At 50.6% G+C, this 18,267-nt stretch overlaps 1 protein-coding gene across 5 annotated transcripts in view; it reads left to right on the plus strand.

Moving 5' to 3' along the window:
• Positions 1-16,956, plus strand: part of CABIN1 (calcineurin binding protein 1) — a 59,596-nt gene extending 42,640 nt beyond the window's left edge. For 4 of the 5 annotated variants that reach the window (XM_033174653.1, XM_033174656.1, XM_033174655.1 and 1 more), the window contains exons 30-37: positions 1,774-1,870; positions 1,960-2,622; positions 3,570-3,644; positions 8,793-9,090; positions 10,761-10,765; positions 12,826-13,015; positions 14,113-14,336; positions 15,968-16,956. In XM_033174653.1, coding sequence (XP_033030544.1) covers positions 1,774-1,870; positions 1,960-2,622; positions 3,570-3,644; positions 8,793-9,090; positions 10,761-10,765; positions 12,826-13,015; positions 14,113-14,336; positions 15,968-16,111 — 1,696 coding nt within the window. In that variant the 3' untranslated portion in view covers positions 16,112-16,956. Of the gene's footprint in view, positions 1-1,773; positions 1,871-1,959; positions 2,623-3,569; positions 3,645-8,792; positions 9,091-10,760; positions 10,766-12,823; positions 13,016-14,112; positions 14,337-15,967 lie in introns of all 5 variants that reach the window. The other variant, XM_033174654.1, reaches the window with a different exon arrangement.
• The last annotated feature ends 1,311 nt before the right edge of the window (positions 16,957-18,267 follow it).

An 18,267-nucleotide genomic window follows, 5' to 3' on the forward strand; every position in this document is an offset into this window, starting at 1 on the left:
TGAATATGGAAGGAACTCCTCCTCATGAGCAGCTGCAACACTCAGTACCAGTGGGGGAGTGGGCAGCATCATGACCCCACTCCTGAGTCCCTATGTGGGTGCCCTACATACGAGTAACACATGGATCTCCTGACAACCACATACGGTTGAAAACTCAAGGGACGTCCACTGAAGGGGACTCTACCTAAGCAAGGGGTAAAGACATGATGGTGCAGAGAGTAGCTAAGGAGAGGCCTTCCAGCCTGTGTAGGAAGCCATGAGAAAGACCAGGGCAGTGTTTGCACGAATGTTATGCAAATACTGTTGGAGGTTAATGGAGGAGGAAGGAAAGGCCTTGCTCAAGGCCAGGAGTGTTAGGCGCTGCTGGTACCTCTAGGGAATCCTCAGCTAGTAGCCATACACTCTGATGATGGAGAAGGAAGGCCCGGCACACACTATATCTCTCTATTCCCCTCTCACAAAAATATTGCTGGGATGAGGAAAGGAGCCACTGCCCCTGTTGCTTCCTTGCATCAATTCCCCTCTTGGTGCAGGAGCCTTGGAGGACTTGGTAGGCCTCAGAATAGAGCCACACAGTGAGGGGCGTATCTTTGGAAACAGCCGCCTAAGGTCTAGAGGCGGTTCCCAGTGAGTTACTGGGGGATACGCAACATTCTTGTGCTGGCCTGCTTAGATTCTCAGCATAGCCAAAGGATTTAAACATAGTCCATGCCAGCACATAATCATTTGTGGCTCTTAAGACTGAAGCTGCCGCTGGATAAAATCGCAAAATGGAAGTATTGTTGGGCCTTTGCTTCTGGCTTTGTGCGAGAGCGGTCGAAGGAAGTTTGTTTTCTTTGAGCAAGCTCACTAGACTGGAGTGAAACTTCTTTATTGTGTATGTGTATGAAAGAAAAAGAGACACACTTGCCTCAGGTTAAAGAAATACCATTGTAGTCTTTGGTGCATTTTGAACAAAATGATATCTTGGGGACATCTGAAGAGTCCTTTAACTGGATTGGGCCACAGGGGCCATCTATTCCTGGTCTCAACAGTGGCCAGCCAGGTACTTCTTGGATGTCCGCAAGCAGGACCTGAGTGCAAGTGGCTTTCTCTCCACTTGTGATTCCCAAGAAACTGGTATTCAGAGGGATCTGGTGGTCTTCTGAAGGTATTATCAGTCACAGTGGTGAGCTCTGGTTAAGATTAACCCTCATTTGAAGGCTGGTTTGTCAGAAACTGGGTGGGCAAGACGGTCTCCCTTTCTTTTAGCACAGAGTACCATGGTTTTGTTTGTATTCTGGCTCAGCTCACGTCTTGTTTGTGCAGTTAAAAGATGCTTCTGGAAATTCGTGAGCTTTTTGGTTTAAGGGCTATAGGCTCGTAAATACTCATCATCAGCCAAGCTACCCACTTAGCATCGTTGGAGTTCACATGGTTAGGTGGGAGACATCTTTTCCACCAGCCCAAAATGAATATATTTCAGGGGAGGCCTTCTGTATGTCAGGAATGAACTGGAGTAGCAAATGATGCCGTAGCCTTGGACCTGAGCAAAGCACCAGTGGTGGGAAAGGAAACTCTGGCCAGATTGAGCCAAGTGAACTCTGGATTCTTAGTTTTGTGATTTCAAAGGGGTGTGTGGTGGCCAGCAGTTGCTTCATCTAGGTGGTTCTTGGAGACAGATAAATCCAGCAGGATCCAGAGCATTTGCAAATGCTTTCTCCTCGATTTCAAATGCATCTGCATGTCCTATAATCAAATGCCTTCCTGTCCTCTTTTTTTCCTGTGCTGCAGGAAGTACTTGCGGGATGCAGACCGCCAGGTCCTTGCCCAGCGTGCCTTCGTCCTCACAGTGACTGTGCTGGAGGACATGCTGAATGAGCTCACCGAGGTAAGGCCCTAAAACCCCTGCATGCTTCTTGGTGGGGGGGGGGGCTCCCCTCCTAATTCAAGGGGATAAATTCTGTGTCTCTTTTAAAGGTCTCCGAAGATCCAGACTCCAAGTGCTGCAGCTTTTTTGCGTCCAGGATGACGACCGATGTCTCTAACATAGCAAATGCGGAAGAAGGACAGGAAGCCCTCCCGCAAAAGGCAGCCTTGTCTGAAGGCGGGGTGGCAGCTTATGGTGCAGAGAATGGGGTGAAAGAAGCAGCCCAGGGGGTGCAGCAGCCCCCCACCCCCATGGACACAGCAGAGCTACGGGAGGCAACCCCTGAGGGAGAAGCAAAAGAGGCTCCCCAGCCGGGCTCAACAGAGCTCATGGACTCGGAAGGATATTCTGAGGATCCTGAAAAAATGGGCTCTTCCTATGGATGCCCTGATTCGACCCGAGGGTTGCCTGGACGGATTCCTAAGGACAAAAGCTTAGAGAGCAGCCGGACAGCTGAACTGTCCTTGGAGGACCTAAGCATCAGCTCTAAGCACCAGCAGTTGGAGGTGGCCAAAGTCCGTGTCCAGGCAGCTCCGATGGAGGAGGTCAGCCAGAGGCCAAGCCGGAAAAGGAAACTGATCGATGACACAGAGTCGGGGAAGACCCTCCTCCTGGATGCTTATCGTGTGTGGCAGCAGGGTCAGAAGGTCATGACTTACGACCTGGCCAAGATCGAGAAGATCATGTCTGACACGTACATGCTCATTAAGCAAGTAAGAAGCAGGGTTGAAATGTGCCTTTGCTGTCATGTTGGCGAGAAGCCAACAGGGTCTTGTATTATTGTCTGTGTTGTCTTATTTGTTCCACGGTGACCAAGGAAGAATGCTGGTGGCTGTCACTATGGCGGCTTGGTGTGGGCTCTCAGGAGAATAATAATAATAATAATAATTTATTATTTGTTCCCTGCCCATCTGGCTAGGTCTCCCGGCCACTCTGGGCGGCTTCCAACAAATATTAAAATACATTAGAATATCACAGATTAAAAACTTCCCTAAACAGGGCTGCCTTCTGAGGACTTCATGGGTGGTGATCAGTCCCCAAATGGTCTCGTTCTTAGAAAATCCAGGGAACTGAGGCAACACCCTCTTCCTTGCCTGACCTATCTGTTTACGCTAAGCCCCGTGGGGCAGGATCAGCACTGCACCAGTTGGAGCTCTGGTCAGTTTCCACGTTGCCCATTTATTTTCCGGCATAATTTTTTATCAGAGAGGGACAGTACTGCAGACAAAACCTCCTAGCAGTAGCAGCAGCATGACTTGTCTCTTGCAATGATGCAGAGGCAGGCCAGGCCAGCAGGGAAGGTTGGGTGGTGCAGGTCCATTCAGAACTATCCCAGGCCACACCCGTCTGTTCCACTCACACACCATCCCAGTCTGTGGCAGCAGCACCTCTGCCAGGGGGCTGGGCCTGTAGCGCCACTCCTTGACGTTGTCCCACTGGTCAGGCCAATGGGGGTCATTAAAGCAGCCGCCCAGGAGGGGCACAACATGAAGTCCCGATTGAAATTTTGCAAAATGAATTCACTCGCCAAGACTTCGATTGCAAGTTGCATTGTAGCAAATTTCAAGTGAGGATATGTTGCCTTTTGGCTCCGGAGGCTGCCTTTCCTGTGGGCATTTGTGGACTTGCTTCTGCTCATGGTGTGGGTTTGTTTCTGCAGGTGGATGAAGAAGCAGCCTTGGAACAAGCTGTCAAGTTCTGCCAGGTGCATGTGGGGGCCTCTGCACAGAAGCAAGTAAGTTCTGAGCTTGCTAGGCTCTTGAGCACCACCAGGTGTGTGGCGTCCTCAGGCTTGCGAGAGAAGGAAGCAGAAGGTCCCCCTCCAGCTTTGTGGCCATTTGCTCTCCTTTTCATCATACATACAGCATATTTATTTATTTATTTATTTATTTATTTATTTATTTATTTATATTCCACCTCTCCATAGTTCAAACCATGCTCCAGGTGGCTTACAACATGAAAAAGTACATAGTTACAACCTGCAAGCATAACAAAAGTAGTTGTAAACCATAAATAAAACACCAAAAAGTACACAACCAAATCAAACTTTTCCACATAAATCTGTAATGAGGTCTAAAATAAACACAAAATATCAGTAATGGCAACAGCCCCCACTCCAACAAAAACCCCTAAAAACAACACCCAAGCTTGTTCAGCAGCCTCAGCTTTTGTAGCTGGAGTCATTCCAGGCCCTGCCTTCGCAGGTCAGGTAGAAAAGGCCTGCAAGGCAGGGAGCAGGTCTTCCAGGACTCACAGCCTCTTCAGCAGCCTCATCTCTTGAAGTTGGAGCCAGTCAGGGCCCCATCATGCCTCTTCTGTCTTACAATAGCTGCTTTTATTAACCTGGTTTGTTGCCAGGTTAGTGTTTCTTATAGCACTGAAGGTGCTCTCCCCCCGCCCCCATCTCTATCTGTCTATGATCAGTGAGTGGTCTCTGGAATTGACCTTTGGGCTGCCTTGCTCTGCCAGGGCTGCTCTCTGCCAGGCTGCCTTCAAAATGCTGCCTGGGACCACCACCACCTTCCCTCCTGACCCCCACGCAGCTGCCTATGTCCCTCTCTTCAAGTGTCCAGTTCTGACTTGCCAGAAGAGCAACTGAGGCAAATCACCACTGCCCAAAGAGGCCTGGAAGACAAGAGAAAACAAAGCTCTGCAAAATGCTTTGCTTGACTTTACTGTCGCGTGTAAAACATCAAGTGTTTTAAAACCAAACTAAACATACAATTCTCTACACGTTTACCCTGAAACAAATCCCACCCTGCATTTGGTGGGATTTATTCTCATATCGTATAAGCGGCTGCAGCTTAAAAAATTTTAAATGCAATTATTTCAACGCACAATTTACAGAAAATGAATGTAGTTATTTCAAGACAGTGAATGATTAAATTTAGAGAGCCATCTTAGCGTAGGGATTGGAGTGTGGATCTACCACCTGAGAGGGCAGGGTTCAAGTCCCCTCTCCGCCACGAAACTTTCACTGGGAGATCTCGGCGTAAGCTGCCTCATAGGGTAAAATGGGAAAGGAGTCACAGGTGCACACACTGCCTTGAGTTCCATAGGGGGGAAAGGTGGGATATAAAGGTAAAACTAATAACAGCAATATAAAAGTAACAATATATGGAAAATTCCAATTGCAATTATTTTATTGTGTTTCAGCTACTTTATATACAAATCTTACTTGCAGCTCCCTCCTGTGTAAAAATACAGTGGCCCAGGCTGTGTTTTTGTCACTCTTTTTATTATATATATATGTGTGTGTGTGTGTGTGTGTGTGTGTGTATCAATAATATACCATAAGTTGCCATATCTTTCTTTTGATAAACTTGACATTGCAGTTTGAAAAACCTTGACCTTGCAGTTGGAAATTGTAATTATAAAATACACATCCGTCTGGAATTGATGTGGAGGATTTTCCATGATGGTGATGTGTATTGCAAGTAAGATTTGTATACAGGTACAGTGGTACCTCTGGTTACGAACTTTAATTTGTCCCAGATATCATTCTTATCCTGAAACCATTCTTATCCTGAGGCGTGCCCCGCGGTGCGCGCACCTATGGTGCGCGATTTCCGTTCACATCCTAGGGCAAAGTTGGCAACCAGGAGCAGCTACTTCTGGGTTAGCGGAGCTCGTAACCAGAAGCATTCTTTACCAGAGGTCCCACTGTATTTGAAATGCATTATTTTGTTCATGTTAATATCCTGGCGATATCTGTTTCAATCAAAGCTTGTTTGGTCACCCACCTGGGATGTTGCAGCGGGACAATCCCTGCCAGGATCGGGGGTGGCCTCTAAGGTGACCTCTAACTTTGTAACCCTTATGAGAGCAAAGTCCACCAGGCTGAATTCATCTGGCTACTGGGATTCTTCTCATTTGGCACATGGCTAGATTTCTCATTCTCTTGTCTTGAAATAAGCATACTCATTCCATGAAATGTGTTAAAATTATTGCATATTTTGTTTTTTGTTTCGCTACCTGCTTAGTAAACAGTAAAGTTTAGTGAGGCTTGTTGAGATGTTTTTCTTCACTTTAGTTTGGCTTTTCTCAGCTCTGACTTGCTCCTTAGAAGGAGGCTTCAGACAGGCTCCTGACTTGGGGAGATTTTGCCTTCCCTTCTCTCCAAAGCTGGGAGAGGGGGGCGGTGTTGGGCATAAATTCTTGGGACCTTACTTCCAAAAAGCTTTCCTCCGTGGTTCCTTTTGTTTTTCTTTAATTGTTCCATCTGTGTGGAATACCATCTCCTTGATTAGAAAATCAAAAGGCCCTGAAGTACCAATGTTCCAGCATAACCCACTAATTAGCCCCCTTGTTCTCTGTGCCTCTTGGGGCTGCTGTGTTTGAAAAATAACACCACCGCAGTTGTTAATTGCTAGCGTGCATCGAGGAAGTTAGCAGTCAGTGTGTGAAGCAGCCCGCTAAAGCGAATTGGCTTGATTATTTAACCCCCTCGTCCTTTCACAAGCCATTCATGTCCCTGGACGAGCAAGCTGGTGATTCTCTCAAGGGGAAAACACTCCTCCCTGCAGCCCCACCAACTGGGGATGCTGCTTGTTACGTTAATGCAATTATTTGGTTCCCCATCTAAAGATGTCCCAGTAGGTCATTTCAGGCTTGTTGGTGCTGCTGGGCTTTGTAGGTTCTGACAGCCCTGAAGGCAGCTGGTGACAACCAGCCCTAGCTCAGGGCCAGAACACCTGCTTTGCATGCAGAAGGTCTCCCCTCAGACCCCCAGCAGCATCTCTGGGTAGGCCTGGCAAAGATGCCCTGCCTGAAACCTTGGTGAGCCATTGCTGCCAGTCAGTGTAGAGATGACACCAAGTTAGATGGGTCAGGGTCTGCTTCCTCCCTTCCTGAGGTGAAACCTGTTTAACACCCTTCTTCGTGTGTCTGTGTCTCCTTCACTTAAGGTCCAGAGGGTGTCAACACAAAAATAGGCCTTTTCTGTAGTGGCTCCCCATTTGTGGAATGCCCTCCCGAGGGAGGTTCGACTGGCACCTTCACTATATATATTTTAGGTACCAGGCGAAAACGTTTCTCTTCAACCAGGCCTTTGGCTTATTAATATTCTACAGCCTTTTAAATGGGTCTGTGGGAAGAAGGGTTCGTTGTTTTGTTTTGATTATTTTACTTGTGTTTTTATCTTGTGTTTTATCCTGTGAACCGCCCGTAGTAATGATGTCATCAAGGGGGAAGAGGGAAACTGTGCTTGGACTGAAATCCCCTCTTCCCCCTTGCCTGGGAGAGAGTCAGCCTTCTCTAAAGGTCCCTCTGCCCCTGTCTGAGCATCGGGATCGGTGCCTGAGGCTCCCCTGCCCTCTCTGGACCACCACCAGCAGCCATTAGGGTGGGGGCAATACGGATGGGACTTGCTCCACAGTGGCCTTTGTGAGTTGGGGCCACAGAGGGATGCCTCCTCCATATTTCTCCCAACCTCTTTCCTTGCCATTGTAAGTTGGCTTGTGAGGTGTTCAAATGGCAATTTAAACAAATAAGCAAACAAGAAGGTGCTTGGGTTTGTGCAGATGCAGGGGGGAGGAATTGAGGTTTTGACTGCCTGTGTCCCATAATGCCGCCTCTGCAAAGGGTGTTTTCCTCATGCAGCCTTGCCTGCCTCTGCTCCAGCTTTGCAGTGTCTGACCCCCACTCCCTGCAATGCGCTTGTGCCTTGGGAGATGCCCGTTAGCAGCGGGTGGGAGGGCTCCTCTGCTAATTGCAGGCCCTGTCTTTCCTCGCTGGGATTTGCCTTTCTGAGAGACTCCCTCGGAGCTGAGGCTGCATGTTCTTAGCATGCTTGGAGGAGCTGTAGGTACCCGACATTTCTCCTCCTCTTGTGTTTTGCTTCATTTCTATTGTCTAGAAGAGGGGTGTTTTTATCTGCACGGGGTGGGATGGGGAGGAAAGCAGCATGGACCAGGGAAGAGTCTCTGGCCATCAGCTGGAAGAAGAAGCCGTGCCACACCTCCACGGAGATTTGGCCCTCCGGACCCATTTCAGCAGGCACTTGGAACCTCCCGCCACCAGTTCACTGACCCAGATGTGGACCAGCAGTCCATGTTCTCCTGCCTCAGCCAGCTGCCCTTCTCTTCTTCCTCTGTTTCTGAGGTGTATCAAATACCATTCCCCCCCCCAAAAAAACAAAAGTATCTCTTTTGAAGAAAAATATAATCCATTTTGTCTTGACCTTGGGAACTTTGACTAATCCAGATTTAGCAGTATTGACCAGTTTTTGACCCCTTAGGGCTTGTTGGTGGGAGAATGTGTGAGAAAAGTGTGTGTATGACTTTTTTTCTTGGTTAATCTTAGCGTTGTGGAAGTGATGCTGATGTTCGGCTCCTAGGCAATATATCCCTTTGAAATTTGTGCTTTATTGAAAAAAAATACCAATTTATATGCCACTTAATTAGAGTTGACTCTCTGTGGTGTACAACTAACTCAATACAATACAGTCATACCTCGGGTTGCGAACGCTCCGTGTTACGTATGTTCAGGTTGCATATTCCGCAAACCCGGAAGTGTAACACGGAGCGCGGACGCTTCTGCGCATGTCCACGTGGTCCGCACATGCGCAGAAGCGCGATATCGCGCTTCCACTCATGCATGAAAGCGCCGCCTGGGTTGTGCACTGTTTGGGGTGCGAACGGCACCCCGGAACCAATTGTGTGCGCAACCCGAGGTACCACTGTACAGCTAAAATCAGTAAAACTAGAAAATCAGGATACAGTTTATTTTTAATTCCTTGACCCTATTGATGCCTCTTTCCCCAGAGCCTCTTGGTATTTGGAGCTCCCGGGTGGAGAAGGTTTTTCCTTTTGCACTGAGCTGTCTGCCGCAGCAGCCTTTCCCCCTCTCCTTCCTTACGGCCTTTGCTTGTCTCCTCCTCCAGGCTACAGGGGAAGCACCGACCACTCCAAAGCACCCGAAGGACAGCAAAGAGATCTGCTTCCCAGCTGCCCCCGCCTCTCTGACGCCTCCTGCCGGGACTGCCTACTCCCTGGCTTCAGAGGCCCTCTTGAGAGCAGCAGCTGACCTGCAGGCCAAGCCCAAGACAGCTTCTCCCCCATCCTCCTCTTCGTCTTCCTCCTCCTCCTCCTCTGCCAGCGTGCTGCTACTGCTGCCACCCCAGGAGCAAACTGGGGCAGAGTGTGTTGAAGAGGCCCCTGTTGTCTCCAGCCTGGCCTGTGGTGAGCTACATCTTTGTAGAGAAGCTTTATAGAGTTGCCCAAAGCATCTGTGCACCCCAGCGCCATTCTGTCTGTGAAACATGTCTATTTTTGACTCTGCTCCTCAAACTACAGCTCACCTTCCTTGCTCCCGCGTGGCTCTTTGCATGGAACCAGAATTTGCTTGTTTTATATTTATAAAAATACTAACCGTAAAGATGGATCGCAGTGGTTTGCAACAATATAAAAACACAAAGCTGGCAGTAAAATCAAAAAAGTTAAAAGCAAAAAGAAATTTAAAACCTGAATTCCACCCAGTGTCTGTGCACTATTGTTCAAAGGATGCAGAGATGGCAGCTGGACCCATTTAGAATGTTTTGGGTCCAGCTCCAGGAGGGACGATGAGGCAGTGCAGCATCCCAGCCCATTTCTCTTCTGCATACATCAGCTGCAGATCCTCGTGTGCAGGGTTTGGGGAGTTGAGGATTTCTCATTATTTTGGTGGGGCGGGGGGCAGGTCAGACCCCTGTTTGATGTGGTGCACTGCCCTGCCTGCCTGAGCCACATTCTGGGTGCGGTTGCTCCTTACATGGTTGAGCTTGGTTGGAAATTTAGTCTCTGCAACAAAAACCCCAGAAGGGACAGACAAGTTGGTAGTAGCCACGTGGCTGTGATGAACCATGAGTGGCTGAAATGGGAGCATTTGGATCCTTGTGTCCTTCAGGCAGAGATCTGAAAGCATGAAGCCTTTTGGGGGTGGGGAGAGCTTTGCAATTGCTAAAGTCTTGCCTTCCCGAAGGTAGCAAAGAGCTACTGCTGCCGCCACCCTGCAGCGGATTTGTTTTTGAGAGAAGGGGCTCGCTGAAATGATCTCCCCTGTTTGTGGGCGTTACGTGTGAAGCGCAAGATGAGCTGGTGAGAATAGGAACCGCCAACTAATGAAGTCGTGAACCCCAAAGCACCAGCTCTCAGCATCCGCGGGTGCTGATGGGTTTCCCTGGCAACAGATTGGGAAGGAGAGGTGGAGGGGGCTGTTGGCACCTCCGAGATTCTCTCTTCAGCCTGTTTCTTCTTTGGTAAAAGCCAGGAGAAGGAGGAAGACCTGGCCTGCCTTGTCCCTCTCACACAGCTGTGCCGAAGGGGGCTGCTTCAGGCTGAGTCTCAGAGGGCTTTGGGGGTCCATCCCTGAAATCTCAAAAGCTACCTCTGTGTGTTTGTATGCACTCGGTAGTTACAACTCTGGTTTTCTTTTCGAGAGCAGTACTTGAGTTGAAGTGCTAGGCATTTGAAGATGATGTACATCTCTGCCCTGTTGTCTCTTTTGCTGTGGAGGTTATGGATACCCCTGCACTTGAATCATTTTCCCCCAGGGGTTTTGCAAAAATGGCATTGAAATGTACAACAGCAGAAAATGAGCTTCTGATCTCCTCTAGAGCGCGCCCCCATTCCCTCTGCCGATTCAGACGCCTGGGACCTCGACTATACCTCCGAAGGAGAAGGAAGTGTGTGTTTTGTGTTTAGATAGTCTTAGCAGAGCCCAGCATCTCAAAGCCCAGGTTCCAACAGTGGGAGTGGGGACCCCCTCCCCCCAGAAATGTTTCAGGCAAGGCAGCCCTTGAGTTGACTCCGCATTCTGGCCTGCATGTTTTTACCTGAATTGGATACTTAACAGAGCAGCGCTCTTACTCAAGAGGAGGTGCAGAGATCCTTTGTGCCTCCAGATGTTGCTGACCTACAGCTCCCATCATCCCTGGCCATGCTTACTGGGGCTGATGGGAGTTGTAGTTCAGCAACACATAGGGCCAGATGTTTCCTACTAGCGCAGTCCAGTTAAATAAAAGGTTGAAAGGATGTTGCTGCACCTCATGAAAGAAAGCACCCTTCCCCTTTCAGCTGTGCAGACTCTGCTAGCTAAATCTCAAGGAGTTCTCATAACAGTTCTCATCTGGTACATGGTTCTCCCTATGAAGAAGGCCAGTTCTGTTCTCTGGGCAGTTGGGGATGCACAGCACCAGCATCTCCCTTACAGTGCGAACAAAGGGCCAGACGGCACATCTTCACTGAAATGAAGGCGGCTGTCATGTGCCTCTCATTCCTCTCTAAATGAGCTAATTTCAGTTGGGGTCATGGTGGCTGGAGGTGAGTGGACTTGGGACTGCGGTCTACACACACCCCATAAATGGCGCACTGAAATTAAGGGCACAGTTTGCTCTGGGAGGGCCAGCCCTGAGTTGGACTATCAAGGACCCACCTGGTGGAAGGAGAGCTAATCTGGGTTGTGGCCCCTCTTCCTGAGGCAGTCAGAAGGCTGGGCCTGAAGCTGGCCAGCTGCCCTTCAAGGTGAGAAGGGCCTCAAGTCCTGCCTAAGTCCTAAAGAGCTGGGCTCCCAACTGCCTCTGCTTTCAGATGCAGATATGTGTCGATAGATACTTAGGACTAGCAGAAGTAAACCAAAGCCAAGTCAGAAGCAGCTGTTGTGTCCTCTCATTGGAGAGAATGTGGAACGTTAAGAAAATGAACACGTGGCTTAAAAGCAGAGGCAGTGTGTGTATTATATCATCTTTACCCTCTTCAGCCACAGGGGAGCCCCCAAACCTCTCTCCACAGACGGCCATTAGCAAGTGTCTGCCAAAGAGGAAGTGGCAATTGACATAGGACCTTGTCACTTGATGCAACAGAGGAGGCCGCCAGCCAGCCCACTTGATGTGCTTCCCTTTTCTTCCCCATTGATCAGAAAGGAGAGCCTGTGTTTCACTGTGAAGGCAGCTGCATTCGGGCAGGGCCTGTGACTCAGTTGAAGCTGGACAGATCTGGCTGAGTGGCAGGCATTCCAGTCCAGCTCAGTAAATATTTAGCGAGATAAGCCCCCCACAGCCAGCTGCCATTAGGCAACAGAGCTGGCTCTACATCTTTCAGAAGGGAGAAGGGGAGCCACTAGTGACCTCACATCTGCCTGGCCAAAGGGGACCTCCTGTTGATGTCCTGTCTACATATCCTACAATCTGGGAAGCTGTGGGTGGGCAGACCTTTGCTGGGGGCCTGGCTAACCCAGAAGGTTTCTGGTGCAGAAGACTCCACCAGTCACTTCCGTTACTTATTCAACATCGTCCCCAGGTCTTACAAGATTGACGTGTTGGACCCTGGCAAAAGCTGCCCTCCATGTGGAAACTTCCTGGGTCTTTGCTGTGCCAATTGCTGGGAATTGCTTGTGGGTTTCTTCCCTCCATTGGAGCATCTAGTTGGATGCTGGGCCCCCTTTGGCCTGAACCAGCTGCTGCAGCCATGCTCTTGCTATGCCCTTTTGTATTCTCACTGTGCTGAGTGCAAGATGGAGGTGACAGTGATCATAAATGGGTCTGGTTCCCTACTCTGAGCACACACCAGCAACGCAGCCACCTTCTCTCCGTTGGGCTGCCCTTTGCCAGGAAAGCGTCTCTTGCAGCTGCCTGAAAAGCCAGGTCCTTGTGTCTTTGCTGCATTAAACCGGTAATCATATAACCCTTACTGAACTCAGTGGGACTTTCTTTTGAGTGGACCGGTTTTGGGTTGCATGTTAATCACATGTTACTGTACACCACACCTGGAGTTAAGCAAATGCCCACTTTTAAGCATTCTGCATGAAGTCCTCGCAATGAAGCCCCATGAGGTCCACATGGCATGAACATTGTGGCATTCTCCATGGTTCTCATCTCTATGGTTGGTAGCGGAGAGAGGGATATCCCTTGAGTCATCTTTGCTCATCTTGTTTATGCAGAGGAGGAGGAAGAAGAAGAAGGCAAGCTAGACCGGCCTCTGGAAGGAGCAGACTTGCAGCAGCAAGAATCCCACCTCTGCCAGCAGATGAAGATGGCGACAGTGGCCCCCTCGTCCAATTTGATGCCCTGGCAAGTGGAGCTGGAGCCCGTGACCAGCACCAGCGTTGGAGGAGGGCAGGTCTGTGGCCGAGGTAAGGGATGCCCAATGAAGCCTTTGGGGAACTTGGAGAAGGTGGCTTGGATAGAACAGAGAAGTACAGTATGAAAATATGCGTGGGCAAGCAGGGAGGAAAGCCTCTCTGAGAACAGATAGCATTTTGGCAGGTAGGAGGGCAAATTCCTAGGAGCTCAGTGGCAGAGGAGCATGCAGAAGCCCTTGGCGGCATCTCCAGGCAAGGCGATACTGAGCCATGTGGACCAGAGGCAGCTTCCCATGTTACTCAAGTGTAGGGTGAACTTTTGGCAATCTGTAGTTTTCAATGAGTTCCTCTCTGGGGTGTCCTCCATTGCCACAGAGAAGCATAGGATGGTGGTCGCTAAATCTGAAGGTATTGCCCCAGACAGGAGACTGGAGTGCTGGCAGGACAGGCAGCAGTGGTGGCTCTTCTTCAAGCAGGAGCCCATTCATGGTACAGTGGGTGACCCCCTCCTGGGGGAAATCAGGAAGCTCTTTTTCTTCCCATTCACTTACAGAGCAAAGAGCCCAGGGCTCAAGCCCAGCCTGTTGCTGGTTCTGCTCTGGAGCAGACGTTCTTTTATTATGGCACTAGTGGTTTCAGCCCGTTAAAATAACGGGCGCTAGAACATATGTCCACCACCACCACCACCCCGACCTCCCGCTAAAGCAGGCTTTGGCAGGGGGCGGGGGGGGGGGGCGGGGCGGGCAAGAAGCGGCTTCTCCGCGAAAGCGGAGAAACCGCTTCTTGCCTCTCCACCACCCCCGACCTCCCGCTAAAGCAGGCTTTGGCAGGGGGGCGGGGGCGGGAAGCCCGGCTGGTGGTGGAGCCGAGCGCGGGAAGGTGCAGCGGCGGCAGCAGCAGCGTGGCCTTCCTCCTCGGCCTCCCCAATCTTCTGGAGAGCCGACATTCCATTTCAACGGCCCCGCTTCAACTGCCGCCGCTGCTCCCGGCCCGATGTCTCTCCGTCCAATCCCTGTGTCCCTGGGGCACATGCGCAGTAGCGCAAACCCAGAGACACACGGACTGCACGCAGAGACACTTGCATTTTATATATATAGATGCTTGTTTGCTCAAAGATCCTCTTCCGAGTTGACATTTCCTCCTCTCAGCCTCCAGCTCCAAGGCTCACCTCTGCTCTGAAACGCCACAGCCCTCCGCGGGGAGCAAGGCCGACGCCAGCCGCATCAAGACCCGCGTGTTTCCCAGCATGCCCAAGCTCTTCATCCCCTCGTCCGTCACCAAGTTCCCACCCGAGATCACCGTCACCCCCCCAACCCCCACCCTCCTCTCCCCCAAGGGCAGCATTTCAGAAGAAACCAAGCAGAAGCTAAAGGTACTTCCCAGGGTTCGGGGCAGGGGGTGTCATTGGGGCTCCAGTCATGCTTTGAATTTGGCAGACAGAATTTGTGTGCGCCGACTGGGGTGTCAGTGGAGGAGGCCATCCAGGCGCTGCAGACAAGAGTCCTCTGTGCCCTCTTTGCAGTTGGAGGATGGATGGCAGATAACAGATTGAGGTTGAATCCTGACAAGACAGAAGTACTGTTTTGGGGGGACAGGAGGCGGGCAGGTGTGGAGGACTCCCTGGTCCTGAATGGGGTAACTGTGCCCCTGAAGGACCAGGTGCGCAGCCTGGGAGTCATTTTGGACTCGCAGCTGTCCATGGAGGCGCAGGTCAATTCTGTGTCCAGGGCAGCTGTCTACCAGCTCCATCTGGTACGCAGGCTGAGACCCTACCTGCCTGCGGACTGTCTCACCAGAGTGGTGCATGCTCTGGTTATCTCCCGCTTGGACTACTGCAATGCGCTCTACGTGGGGCTACCTTTGAAGGTGACCCGGAAACTACAACTAATCCAGAATGTGGCAGCTAGACTGGTGACTGGGAGCGGCCGCCGAGACCACATAACACCGGTCTTGAAAGATCTACATTGGCTCCCAGTACGTTTCCGAGCACAATTCAAAGTGCTGGTGCTGACCTTTAAAGCCCTAAACGGCCTCGGTCCAGTATATCTGAAGGAGCGTCTCCACCCCCATCGATCTACCCGGACACTGAGGTCCAGCGCCGAGGGCCTCCTGACAGTTCCCTCGATACGAGAAGCCAGGCTACAGGGAACCAGACAGAGGGCCTTCTCGGTGGTGGCACCCGCCCTGTGGAATGCCCTCCCACCAGATGTCAAAGAGAACAACAACTACCAGACTTTTAATATCTGATGAATTATTGTATTTTAATACTGTTTTGGAAGCCGCCCAGAGTGGCTGGGGAGGCCCAGCCAGATGGGCAGGGTATAAATTTATTATTATTATTATTATTATTATTATTATTATTATTATTATTATTATCCGCTCCCTCCCTTAGGTTCTCAGGTGGGCTTACGGGACCATATTCTGTTTGGGGTTTGTAAATCATAAGAAGAGTCTTTAGGTCAAAGCGGGCCCACTTAGTCCAGCCCCCTGTTCTTCTAGAGGCCAGCCAGCTGCCCCCAAGGAAGCAGGACTTTAGCAATTCCAACACCACAAGGAGGGCCTCATCCAGGCTTGCTGAGTCCTGACTTCTTGACATGGGGGGGAGGGGCTCTTTCTGTTCCCCAGCCAAAGCAAGGTCCATCCTCTGATCACAGCGGGAATAAGGAGCAAACTGTCTGGCTGAACAGGCAGGCAGAGTTGGGGGGGTGGCACCTGCGATACCCTTTTGCAAACAGTCTTGGTGGAAGGACTGGGCGGGGGCAGAAAGACTCCCCTCTCTCCCTCCTTCGGCCTGGAGTGTTGCCATGTTAATCTAGGATAACTACCACACCTGGTTAAGAAATCTCCGCAGTCTTCCACCCACCCATCACTTGTATTGGAAGCACTGCAGGCTTTCAAGATGATTAAAGCAAGCTCAGGTGGAGTGGATGGAAATGCTGTGGTGGGTAGTAGACCTTCAGAATTAAAAAAAATAAAAAACCCTCTTCCCTTTGTCTGGGCCAGTCTGCTATCCTTTCAGCCCAGTCTGCGGCAAATGTGAAGAAAGAGACCCTTTGCCAACCAGCGCTGGAGATTGTAGAAACCTCAAGCCAAGAGTCTTCGCTGGAGAGTGACTCTGATGAAGAGGATGACTACATGGATGTCTGAGGAGTGCTGGGCAGGTGGCTCCGCCCTCCCCTCCCCTCCCTTCGGCTTCTCTTTCCAGCATCACAGCCACCAGCTGTTACCACCTTCAGTACTGCTGCCTCTGCTGTTGCCTTTAACTTACCTGGCAGCCGAAAGCTCACCACTGTCACCCCCAAGCCAAATCTGCACTTAAATCCTTCGGCACCTCCTCACTCATTTCCCCCTCTTTAAATGGACGGCTTTTACAGGAGGCAGCAGCAGCATTTGGCTGGCTGGCTAAGCAGGAGAGACTGGACCGACCACCGCAATGGTCTTGCCTCCTTTGTTACTTTAAGCAAAACCGTGGCTTATTTTATCTCGGTGTTGTCTTAAAAGGACCAGGCAGGAGAGACAGCTGGCAACCTCACTAGGACCGTGCCTCTTTGGGGACCATTGGACAAGCGGTGAAAGCCAAGAGTTCGCAGGGCACCTTTGGTCTTATCAGGAAACGGATTTCAGTACCATTTTGGTAATGTCTGCTTTTTACAGAATGACACAAAGAAGGGTATATGTTTGTTTTTTAAGTATATATATATAAATATATGTGGAGGGATTGCTCACATTTATATGGGGAACATAAAGGAAGCCCGGCATTTTTTTCTACTGAAGGTTAACATTGTAATATAAGGAATACAAACCCTGCACTTCAATAGTGGGCTGTGTTGTGCCCACAGCATGTGTCACAGAGCTTGCCAGGTGGGATTTCAGTTTCGGGGGGGGGGAGGTGGGAGAAGACAAGGGTTAAATAAATGGTGCAGTGCAAAGCTTTGTAATAATAAATATACATTTTTTAAATAAAGTGAGAACACGTTTCTCCCAAGCCTCTTCTCTGCTGTGCCTGGAATGCTCTTTCACCCTTTCATCCGCTTTCCTCTCCCTCCTCCCAGGTCTCTAGAAGAGGCAAAGAAATCTGAATTTTCAGGGGAGAGCGGCCCCCGCCTCAGGGCAAGCAGTGAGAGAGCTGAGTTGCAGCTGATGCAAGGGATTGTGGGGTAGAGAAGGCCTCTTCCCCTTCCTCCTTGAGCATGCTGAAGTGGGCTGGGTTACCTCAGTCTCTACTGGGGCCAGAACACTATTCATCCAGCCACGTGAGCCAAGTGGCAGACTTGGAGCACAAGAGCAGCCTCCTTTCCTCCTCTCCTGTCAGGGCTGTTTGCTTCCCAGCTAGGAAGATTCTCTGGTTCTGTACACACAGCAGGTTGGTGTTTCTCTACCACCACCTCCTCCTCCTCCACCATTTCCATTTCCATTGACACATCGTCTACATCAGGATGGCTGGATGTGTCTCCAAGTTGCCTACTGTCCTACCCAGTGGGCGGAGCGGGGTCGTTGGGTGTCTTCTTCCGTTTTCAAATCAGATAGATGCTGGTTTTAGGGAAGATGCACCCAGGTGCATTATTTCTCAAGAAACTGAAGAGGATAGAGGTGGCTTGTGGCTGACACCATATGTAAGCGACTACACAAACAAGTGTTGGGAGTGCAGTGGGTGCAGAGTAAGAGGGACCCAGTTGGCCTGATTCCCCACCAGTAGCTGTGGGGTCAGGGAACTGCTACATTTGGGGGGGGGTCCATTGAGGCGGCTTCAGTAAGCCCAGTATCAATTTCCAGCTTCTGAAAAGCCAAGTGCTCTGAATCACCTCTTGCACCAGCCTTCATGTTATTCCTAATCACCAAGTAAGATCATTGGCTGTATGTATAGGAAGTGACTTAGGAGAGCTGAACCTGCTGAACTTCTACCTGGTCATGCAGCACTATATTTCAGGACACACATTTGTGGAGTGGGCTTCCACATGCAAGCAACCCTCCATTGTCCCTGGATCTCAGGTCACATACCCAGCGGCGGAGCAAGGGCGGGTCGCCCTGGGTGTCACCACTGAGGGGAGTGACAAAATGCAGGGTGGTACTCACCGTGGGGCCTGCAGTGCGCCCGAGCCACATGTCTCTCCTGGGAGAGACGCGGTGGCTTTGGCGCGCAAAGGCTCCGCACTGCTCAAACAGTCCGCCTGCTGCCTTCCCCTCAGCTGTAGGGTGGCTAGGTGGGAGAAGGCAGGCAGACCAGACTCCTCGGAGGCCCTGCAGAGTGTCCTGCCCTGGCTGGCCGTGACCGTGGGGGCGGTTAGCCCCACCCCTGGGCCCCG

The sequence above is a fragment of the Lacerta agilis genome, chromosome 17, assembly GCF_009819535.1.
Source record: "Lacerta agilis isolate rLacAgi1 chromosome 17, rLacAgi1.pri, whole genome shotgun sequence".
Lineage (NCBI taxonomy): Eukaryota > Metazoa > Chordata > Lepidosauria > Squamata > Lacertidae > Lacerta > Lacerta agilis.